The sequence below is a fragment of the Medicago truncatula genome, chromosome 4, assembly GCF_003473485.1.
Source record: "Medicago truncatula cultivar Jemalong A17 chromosome 4, MtrunA17r5.0-ANR, whole genome shotgun sequence".
Classification (NCBI taxonomy): Eukaryota; Viridiplantae; Streptophyta; class Magnoliopsida; order Fabales; family Fabaceae; genus Medicago; species Medicago truncatula.
Window position 1 is genome coordinate 22,028,726 of NC_053045.1, and position 11,487 is coordinate 22,040,212.

The window sequence follows — 11,487 nt, forward strand, 5'->3', positions numbered from 1 at the left end:
TAGCTTCTCTTGTTTGTTGCTCATTGTTGTTATCCAAAAGGGTCGTAGCAGAAAGATCAAGAGACAATTGATGATGATGATCATTGTTGTTGGTAATCTCATCACTGCTCCAAAAAGGAAATCCATTTGAATGAGGGTTAAAAAGTGATTGATTCTGAAAAGGAGACATGAGTGATGATGGAACAGTAACATCATGAGAATGAGAAGAACCGTTGCTGTTGATGTTGTTGTTCATGCTATTCATCATAAACCTTGTTCTTTTTCCAACAAGTTCATGATATTTTCTATTATTCATTCTGTTGTTGATGAATTTCAAAGGGTTGTTGTTGATTAATTCAAGAAGGTAACAAACAAGAGAGAGAGAATCATTAGAAAGTGTGTGATGTTGATGATGATGTTGTTAATGGTTGTTGTTTCTTAAATTTTTTCTGGATTTTTTTATGAATATTGATGAAGATGATGAAAAAAGTGGAAGGAAGAAGATGAAGAAAGCAAAAAGAAATTAAAAAATAGTCATTTAACAGCCAAAACAAACGGAGAGGGGTTATTGACTAACGTTTGATAATTTCCGAGGGGGTTTTTGAAGTTTCTTAAAAATCAGAGGGATTTTTGACGAAAGTTACAATTTCAGGAGGGTTTTTGCCTATTCACTCATTAAAGAACTATAACCAAAAGATTGTTTTATTACATGTTTACAAGTTTGCAAAAGAAAAAAACTTTTAAAAAAGATAAAGCATGCACCTCGTCTTATTAGAAACTAAAAAATGAAAACAAAAGAAAACTTTTACAAAGTTCTTAATGGCTATATATAACTCTATAAGACTAGTACATTGACCTGAAAAATCCATTAAATTAAGGAAATATTACCAACTACATCCATAATAGTGTGCTTCTAATTTAAACTATATCCTGTGCTACGAAACCTTTTTATGGTATAAGTGTCAAGAATTTTGAGTAACACATGATTGTTAGTGCACCTAGGAGTCTTAAATTGGTTCAATGCAACCCCATTGGCTATGAAATTATCCAAAATCTTCTTGAAAGTCCCTCTCTCCAAAATGCAAAGTTCAAGTGGCCCAATTGAATTTGTTTTTCTTGACACTACATATCCATGATCAGCAAAAGATAGGTCCATTTCTCTGCAACAATCATCAAGTACATTGTCATCTACCTCTCCTTTAATCTCCCAGTAAATAACGTAGTGACCAGGTTCATTAGTTACATCTGCATTGCTGGTAAAATCAACAATTTCGGCTCTTGCTTTATTTAAAATCTGTGATCCTCTCTCTACCACTAGTTGGAGGTCCTTCTCTGTATTTTTGTCTATGTTTACTGTTAGAATTAGCTTTCTTCTGCATATAAAGTTCAATTTTGGGGTCCCATTGTGAAATCCTGACACTTCTACCACATCTCCTAGTCTGCACCTGTACAACCCTGTAGGTTTAAAAAAAATTAAAATATAAATATTAATTTTAGAGAAAAAAATACTGAAAATTGCTGCTTACACTCTTGTGAAGGCTAAAAAACACCGACAAATTTTTCTTCGGCAGTTAACGGCCGATGAAGTTATTTTGATATTTTAACGGTGTTTCCCAGCATCCTTTGGCGAGTGAAAAGAAAAATACTTGGTTGGTCGAACTCTGAACTTAAACTATAAAAAGCATTTGGGATATACACAGATAAATTCACTCTATGAGAAAAAAAAAATATAATTCAATTTTTTTTTGTCAGGTAGTCTAGTGGCTAAAATTCACTTTTAAAGTGAATAAGTATGGTGTTTGGGGTTCGAACCCCGGTCCATGCATATAATAATACATTGTCTGTAACGCCCTAGTCGTTATTTTATTTATTTTGATTTATTAGAGTCTTTTATATGATTTTAAATAATATTTGTTGATTATGTGGTGTGTTATATTTTATTATATAGTTTATTTTAATATTAATTAGAATAATGTGAGAATTATTATTATTTTGGAGGTTGGGGAGTTAATTAGGAATTAATAGAATTAAGGGGAGTTAAATGAAATAAAGGGGAGTTAATATTTGGGGAGTTAGGAAAAGAGAAGTCAGAAGCGGTTTTACGTGAAAACAGAGTTTTGGGAGAAAAGGGAGAAGAGCCAAGTGAACCTGAATTGTTGTGCATTTGTCTTTCTGAATTAAGGTAAGGGTGAAGTTTGCTTCAGTAGTATAGATATTGAATTCTGATTTTGGGTTTAACAGGTTTATGATAGAATTGAGAATTTTGGGTTTATGTTGGATTAATGGATTTTTGAGTGAATTGAGTGTAGAGATTGCTGTTCTGATGTTAGAAATAGGTTCTGGTTGCATACAGCATTTAGTTTCATATCTGTAAACTAATTTGGGGAGTGAATTTGAAGAAAATGAGATTTTTGGAAAAAACCTGCATTCTGCCCGTACTGATGTTCATCGCTCGCCCCGGCGAGTAGCTTGTCTCGCCTCGCGAGGGAGCAACTTCATGGCTCGCCTCGCGAGCAGAACCACTCGCCATGGCGAGCAAGTGACTGAGAGATCATGATTTTTGAATTGTTGTTATAAGCTGTATTTTGGTTAGTTTTGAGTGCCTAGATGATTTTAGAGAGGACTGGGACAATTTTTAGATTAAAAAGATGAATAGGGAGCTTAAAAATGAAGATTTAGTGAGAAAAATGTCAAAACTCCCAAGAGCACCTTTTTCTTGTTCGCCTTGAGTTTGCCACGGCAAGTAACCCGTTTTCTTGTGTTCGCCATAGCGAGTAGAAGTACTCGCGAGGCGAGTTGTTGCCTAGTATTTGAGTTGTTTGTTCTGTTTTGATGAATGTTGAATGATCTTGATGTCTGAGCATAATTATGATTAATTGTGTATTTTTCTGGAATTGTTGGATTGATTATAATGATCTGTTGATGATTGTGATGTATGTTTACATTAATTAAATCATGCATGTTGTTGAATTGTGGAGTTGTAAGTCATATATACATATATGCATTGTTGAGTTGTATGTAGATATATACAAGTGGAGTCCATTGCATAAGCATATAAAGCGGGAGGGCTCATGCCCTGGAACGCCTTGTCGTTCAAAGCGGGAGGACTCATGTCCTGAAACATTTTAATTGTTCAAAGCGGTGAGGGCTTATAACCTGATGAATGCTTTAACCATTCAATATCCGGTGAGGGCTTCTGCCCTGTAAATTGGTACCACATGCATTGTCGCATTGTCGAGGAGTCTTAGCGGTGTTGTCGAGTAGTTGCATGAGTCGTTGTTGTTGGTTGTAATTACCATTATTGTTGATGTTGTTGATTATGAAATATATATGTTTATTAATTAATTATTGATATGTTAGTGTGTTAGATTCAATTGAAGAATTTTATATCTATTATTATCGTTGTGAATCTCACCCCTTCTGCTTGAAAATGTTGCCCTTCCTATGGGTAACTTGCAGGTGATCCTGAGTAGTAGGTGGTGGCTCAAGTGTCTAGGGCTCTGATATGTACGGGATTTACTTTATTTATTTTTCATTCCTTATGTATCACATTTTTGGAACATGCTGATGTAGCCCTTATTGTTGTTTGAATTACTTTGATGAGGCTTTCATGCCAGGATTTTATGGAGAATTAAACAGTTGATGTTTGTTGTTGTTGTTTTTAATGAAAATATTCCGCTGCAAGTTTTAGTGAAACTATTAAAGTTTGTTGTTCATTAAATAGTTTTATATTCTATTTAAGAAATTTTGAAGAGTAGTGTGACATGCCCGTTTGGGATATACTCTGATATTTATTTATTAATTAATTGTTTGGGATAACGGGATGTTACATTATCTCTGTCAAACGAGTTATGCTCACTGCGACATATAATTCAATTTTTATTCCATTTATTTTTACTTTTTTGAATGTATATTTAAATATTGTGTCCAAATCTTGTAAATGCACTAGGGTTATTTGAAGTTTGCACGAGTATGATACAATGATATGATCATAGACTAACCGACTAAGTTTGTCTGTACGTATTCTTGAAATGCAAGCACTACCATAAATCCAGCCAGGTAAGTTTGAAAACGATAGAGATATTTATTTTTGGCTGAATCTGCCTATTCTTCACCAAAATTTAGATAAACGTTTTATTATTTGAAAATGAATAAAGGATGTGATTAATTGTTTGATTAATATTATTGCGGTTCTCTTTGACAACCCTTAATAAAAAAGGCTCTCTTTGACAAAATAAATAGGGATATTTGATAAGATAGTTTATATCGGATGAATTTATAGCGGTAAACTAGTTGTTTGAATTTATAATAATTGGTAAATTAACGTAAACTAATAAATATGAAATAACAAAAAAAATATGCTTACCTAATATATCTTTTTCAAGTAAGATGACATGATTACAATTGATGAAAAATTTTAAGCTATAACCTAATTGAATTAGCTTATCAAATAGTTATAAGCTACTAAAAATAAATTATAAGCTTGTAACAAAAATATTAACAAACAAGTTATTTTTTATTATATAAGGTAATAAATTATAAGCTCAAAATTTGACATAGCCATACAACTAATTATTTTAAAGGAAAATGTATGGAGTTATCTATTTGTAAGGAAGTCCTATGATGTTAGAGATCTCTGAGATGATATTTGTTTTGTTTTAAATAATTTAGAGGCAAAACAAACACTAAATATTGATTAGAGGATATTTCACATACTCAAAGAAAAATATATATGAAAAATGTCATGCTATTTGTGTTCTCATGACACAAGTTAAGACGTTAAACAAAGAATTAAAAGACGCATTTTTTTTTGAAAAAATAAAATTTTAAACTTTTAAAATATAAAATATATCATTTTCAAAAAAAATAAATTATATATTTAATTTCTAAACTTTTGTCCTAAAAACACAGTTTAACATTTCCCATATTAAAATTTAGGATATTAAATGAGCTCAAGTTTTTTTCAACACCACAAAACATGCATAAGTTGTCAGTTAATTCATAACAATAATGTGAACAATGTCACTAAATGGCATATATTAAAAACAAAAATATTGGGTCCACTCACCTCGTGTAGTATGTGGTTTAGCTGCTGTGGTCTGTTCCCATTACCCATTTTGCATGTGTAATAAATGAACTAATGGGTAATGTGTTCTAGATCAATTTGATTTTAATTTTTCTTTGAAGGAACAATTGATTTTTTACTGTTTCATTCATTTACTTTTGCTAAAAATACATCTTTTAACTCAACTTCGGATAAACGTTTAGGCTAGATAAATCTAAATTGTTAGAATAGTTAAACATAAAATTTAATAAAAAATTTCATATCATTTTCTTGAAATACTGAAAGATATGTATGAAAGATGAAAAATTATCAATTGATACTTGAAATACATATCATTTTCTCATCTCCACTTTGAATAATAAAATTTAATATAGAAAAATTCTAACAATTGCCAACGAGACATTGTATAGGAAACCAAAAAAATTAATTTTACATAAAAAGTGATTTATTTTTTTGACAAGTACATAAAAAGTGATGTAATGATAATTTTGATAAATATTCGGAATGCATTTATTAGTCAAAATATTTGGAATGCAGTTGCTTCCTTAAACAATATTTTAACAAATTTGTTAATGGGATAATATTCATTTTGGTCTCTGAATGTGTCATAAATAGTCATTATAATTTTTTAATGTATTAAAATTTCAAAATAGTTATGCATTATGTTAGTCAAAATAGTCTCTGACTCTGAAATAATTTATTAATACTCACAACAACTTATTTCATATATGAACTGAAATAACAATAAATAAGTATATTGAATGACTGATATGACAATACTAGCGAAACAATTTAATGAGACTATTTTGATTAACGAAGTGCACAATCAAAGATTATTTTAAAATTTTGATAAATTGAAAAATTATTAGAGTAAATTACACTCCCCTCCCCTCAAAGATGCTTGAATTACACTCATCTCCCCTCTTATGTTAAAATATACACTTCTCTCCCCTCTTATTCAAAACATAATAGAAAAATTTCACCCCCTCCCATGAGAGAAGCTTGGATTACATTCTCCTCCCCTCTTATGTTAAAATCTACGGTTTAACCCCTCAATATTTTTTTTTTTATTTCTAATAATCTAATACACTTCAAAGAAAAATAGCATTGGGGTTCATTTTAATATAATCAAATTTTGAATACATATCTTTCTCTATTTTTTATTCATAATTTCATTAACATATAATTTTAAACCATATTATAAAATATGAAACAACCCAAAATAAAATTGAAATAATGTGAAAAATTACTAAAGTCGATTAAGTATGGTTATTTAAAAGTGAATTTTATACTCTAAATTATAAAATTAATAACAAAATATTTAAATTTATTTGTCATTGACATTTTGATTATAAAGAAACGAATTTATATTTTTTAAATGGTGATTCAATATTAATATATATTATACAAATATTTATTATGTTAAAATATATTAAAGTGTAATCCATATTTAATTATTAAGGGATGATGTTGTAATTCAAGCATCTTATAGGAGAAGGGAGTATCAATTTTACTTTTCAAGGGAGGGGAGTGTATATTTAACATAAGAGATGAAGGGAGTGTAATTTAACCATCTTTGAGGGGAGGAGAGTGTAATTTACTCAAATTATTATCACTGCTCGTTACACATTCATGATCAAAATAATGACCATTACTTCATTTGTTAATCGTTAACATACTTCTTTAACATAAACCACATAGTTTTGTACTTGACAATCAAAGTACTGAAAATACTACATCCCTCTTCTTTTGTAAAACCAAAGGGTTGACGTTTAGGAATAGGTAGGATCCATGTATGTCCTTCACCAGTACTTGTAAAAGCTAGGGTTGTAGCTATCTTGAATTTGACATATCACGAGGCTACTGTTTGTAAAACAACAACACAGTACACCAAGGGCCAAGGCCTTGCTTTCTCTTTTTAACTAACGTGCTTACATTGAGCGTCAATATATTATTTTTACAAATATATATATATATATATACACCTTTTTTTTGTGTAATATGCTCTCCAATATATATTTTGTTATGATATTTTTTTACAAATATTTCTTCCATTTTTTAAAATTTAAATTAAAAAAATGCACAACATAAATTTTGAAAATAAATTTTAGATAATATAAATATTTTAAAACTAAAATAAATATTAAACAAAGAAATATACATTTTATGATCATTGAAATAGGGTTGATGTGATTTTAATGGTCATTGAATTATGTAATCCCTAGGGAAGGGACATCAAATAAAAGTCATATTAGATCTTAGGCAGGGACCTTCTAATAAACCACGTGAAAAAGAGATATCTAATATGGTCCTAATTATTCAATGGTTTTCTCATGCATTCATATGCTATTCTTTTAGTATTATTATCAGTTTTCAACAATATTAAGTTATTTAAAAAAGAAAAAACATGAAGATCATATTTGAATAATAAAATTGTACTTGCAAAAGTACAATAAAAGAATCTAGGGTTTAGACTGTTTATGAGATGCTTTGATAATGATCCTAATGATGGTATTTATAACCCTTTGTGGGTTTGTTTTAGTGTGACTTAAGTCTTAAGTTAGCCGGATATTAAGTCTTTTAACCCGCCTTTAGAGGTTTGTAGAAGCTGATTTAGGCGGCGCCCTTTGAAGGACGTGTCTAGTCCTCAGGAGCACTTCTGGAGGGCGCCTGAGCCTTTATAGAGGGCTTTTAGACCCTTAGAAATATTACGACGGTTCAAAAATAAAATAAAATAGATGCATGGAAGGAAGAAATATATTAATACCTGTAAAAGTTGTGAGGACAATTTCGTACTGTTGTCCTACTATAATCTTGGACAATGGAATTGGCTTGTCTTCAATGAAATCATCACTGCTAATGCTATCTTGTTTATTTCTATGAAGAGGTATGAATTCAAAGTAAGAGAATGTGGGTACAACAGCAAATGTAACTTCTTCTGGTGGCAAACTAGGATTAACATTAACACCAATCCAGCTTTCAGTTGAACCATAATCAGCACTAATCAAAGGCAACCCATTTGCATAATGTCTAAGTTTTTTCAAATAAGGTTGCATTGACCCTGTCATTATTGCATACAAGTACTTAACATTTGGCCAAATCTTTGGAATCAAACCAAACCAATCAACTTTTTCTAGCTCCTCACAATAGCCTTGTAATTTTGTAGCTAAATTTGTGTTTGGACTTATTATGTCCAAAATAGCTTCTCTCAATTTTGGTGACTTAATTTTTGAACTTAAAGTTCCATGTCTAATGTCATTACAAATTTCTCTCCAATGTTCTTCAAAGGTGGTGAAAGCTTGTACCATGCTATAGACAAAAGCTGAGGTAATGAATTCGACTTGATCGGAGTAGAAGAGACCAAGAAGGAGGTGACAATATGTGGATTGTTTATAGTCTCCACTGAAAATCACTTCTTGTGGGCTGCAACTAAATGACTTTGTTTTTTGCTTTTTGATTTTGAATTCTTCACTTGCATAACAATGTGTTGTTGCTGTTCCCACCGTTAAATTTCCTTTTGTTTTGAAACAGTTGCTGCCGTATATGAATTCAAGAACCCTTCCTCCTTCCCTTATTGGATAAACTCTGCAAAAAATTATTTCAATTTCGTACTTAGATTGTATTCGACCATTTTCAATGGTGAGGTCTTAATCATTCAAGCTGGTGCCTGATAGGTATCTTTATTGAGAATTTTTTTAGGGATCTTATAAGACCTAGGGCTTCACTTAAGTATCTCATTATTAAGTTGACCCCACAATACTTTTCATTAAATTAAGGAGAATTAGTCACTTTAATCCCTGAATGGAAAAGAGTAGTTGTTTTAGTCCCTGAATGCAGAGAAATTGCAAAACAATCCCTGAATGTAGATTCTGTTGGTCAATTTCATGGACAAAAGTGACGAATAAAGTCTACATTCAAGGACTAAATTGACCAACAGAGTCTGCATTCAGGGACTAAATTGACTAACGTAGTCTACATTCGGGGACCATTTTGCAATTTATCTATATTCAAGGACTAAAGGGACGACTCATTTCCTATTTAGGAACTAAAGTGACTAATCTCCCTTAAATTAATCATTTTGCAATGTTTATTTGACATGTTTTGTTTGTTCGAGTGATTGAGTACTTATTAGGTATTGTTATTAAAAAAACTATAAATGAATTATGTGTACGTAGAACCCATTTATCCTCAAAATTGAGAAAGATATGAAAATAGTACTGAACAATTTTTATTTTTTTTTACTACATTTAACTAAAAAATCCATTAACTTTCCGTAAAAAATAACTACATTTTAACTAATAAGAAAGATATGAAAACTGTCTTTTTAATTTTATTCCTACATCTGACTTAATGGCTATAAATTCGTGTGTCTCTACGCATTTTCAACGTGAATTTTAAGAATTTATAAACTCCTGTTTTGAGTGGATGTGCGATGGTGGGTGATCCACCCCAGATACCGCACTTCAAATCATATGCTAAGATATTTATTTTGGTGTTTTAGCATAATTATTTTATTTCAAATGTATATATTATGAATCGTCTTCATCAATTGAGCTGAGCTTAAGGGGACAAATTAATTGATGTTTTAGAAATGCAAGGTGTTATTTGCATTTGGTTTCGAATTATGAGTCTTAACATTAAAAGAAAATGACGATTTGTACAATAATTGATGATAAATATAAGAACATGCAATAGTATAAATAAATATAAATTAAATGATTTCTTATTTTATGTGCCCAAAAAACTGATTTGTTTAGTTTATATAAAAAATATACATTTTAAAAAATTTGTGCAAAAATTTTAAATTATCAAAGATATTAACAGAAAAATAATATTATTTTGTGCATAAAAAAATCTATTTTTTTTTTTGAAGGAATTAAAAAATCTAATTTATTTCCTGATTTATTAAATGTCACACACCTTGATCTATATGCTGCTGATAAAGTGAATATTTGAAGCGTGGTTTGAGCACTATGTCGGGTAAAGGGTACGAATTTCTGCCTCCCCTCTGTGGTTCCAGAACTGCAAAACCAACACCACACAAAATATTTAAATTAAATTGCATCCAATTAATGTGGTAGAAGAAATATCCAATTAAGAAAAAGACATAACTATATCTTTCCACAAATATAATTAAAACCCATGAAAAAGACTTCCATGATCTATTATTTTTACTTACATTAAAAAACCAGCGAAATGTTAACGAGTGTTTCTATGCACTTTTAAATGTAAGTATCGATAAAAATGTGTGGATTCAATTCATTGAAAATCAAAATATTTAATTTTTAGAAAAAAAATAATTTCTTATTTTGAAATGCTTGAAGAGTGACATAGCCCATAAAACAATCATACATTAAGCATATACATATATAAACAATTTATTTTTAGGGATACATATATAAAAAGAATAAAAATTGAGAATAAAATAGCCATATATACCAACAAAAATGTATGTCCATTCAAATAAAAAACCAAAATTATATGACTTTTATCAAATATTATATGTTCCCTTAAAAAAAAAATCTGATGATATTTAACCTTAAATTAACAATAATTTAGATGAAACTAGAGTCTATCGTTTTGAAACTTAAATTACACACGGTCAAATTCACCGTCAATCCAAATATACACAGAGATATTCACTACTATAATGAATCATAAATTTTCCCAAAAAGAAAAAGATAAGAATGAAAATTGCACCTTAAGGAAAGAGTGGTTATAGGTTGTTGAGTGAGTAAAGGAGCAGTGTCACCATCGGAAATTCTCTGAATGAATGGTTCAAAATCAGCATGTGAAGCAATAGGAACCAAAGAAGTGAAAAGAGATTCCAATGCACATGGTTCCATTTCGAATATATTGTAATTCCCTAACCATTTCTTGAGATATTCCACACCATGGTTTTGTTTCAGAATATTGCATAGTATCTGAGTTTGAACAGAACCTGTGTTCCTAGACACATCTTCGAACCAACTAATAATGTTTTCATATTCAGAGTTTCCACAACCATTGTTGTTGTTGTTGAGAAGTGTTGGTTCCATTAGAATATGTGTATGCTAATTGTGTAAAGTAGTTTGATTAGAAAAATTTAGGTAGAGAATGTTGAGAAGAAGCAAAGGAGCCTATTATTAATGAATATGGTTTGGAATTGAGCTGTATGTTTCTTATTCAAGAGGCTCAACAAACACTTATAGTGCAAGAAGATATATAGACCACAATAAAGGAATGGCGTTATAATTTAAGGAAGATAGTTTTTTTTTCTTTTTTTTTTTAAGAATTTTAAGAAGATAGATAAAAAGATAAGGGTAATGATATCTTGTGTCTACTTCTGCCTTTAGGTCTTAGGGGTAGATGTTAAGGAGTTAAAACAAGAAATAATAAATAAATTTTATATTGAAAATATAAATTATTAAACTTTTATAATATTGAATATATAATTCTAAGAA

The 11,487-nt window shown here is 30.0% G+C and overlaps 1 protein-coding gene across 1 annotated transcript; it reads right to left on the reverse strand.

Moving 5' to 3' along the window:
• Positions 1–747: 747 nt before the first annotated feature.
• On the reverse strand, positions 748–11,278 carry LOC25480289 (indole-3-acetic acid-amido synthetase GH3.10). Its single transcript, XM_013587263.3, has 4 exons — positions 10,745–11,278; positions 9,965–10,066; positions 7,812–8,629; positions 748–1,434 (listed from the first exon to the last, which is right to left on the reverse strand). The coding sequence occupies exons 1-4, from the start codon at positions 11,080–11,082 to the stop codon at positions 893–895; spliced, it is 1,800 nt and encodes a 599-aa protein (XP_013442717.2). The 5' UTR covers positions 11,083–11,278; the 3' UTR covers positions 748–892.
• Positions 11,279–11,487: the final 209 nt, after the last annotated feature.

Bases quoted from the DNA above. Each gene is read 5' to 3' on its own strand.
- LOC25480289 (XM_013587263.3), bottom strand. From the start codon at position 11,082: ATGGAACCAACACTTCTCAACAACAACAACAATGGTTGTGGAAACTCT. The intron at 10,067-10,744 runs GTGCAATTTTCA...TTGGTTTTGCAG, and splicing joins ATAACCACTCTTTCCTTAAG to TTCTGGAACCACAGAGGGGA. The intron at 1,435-7,811 runs GTATTAATATAT...TTAAACCTACAG, and splicing joins TGTCCTCACAACTTTTACAG to GGTTGTACAGGTGCAGACTA.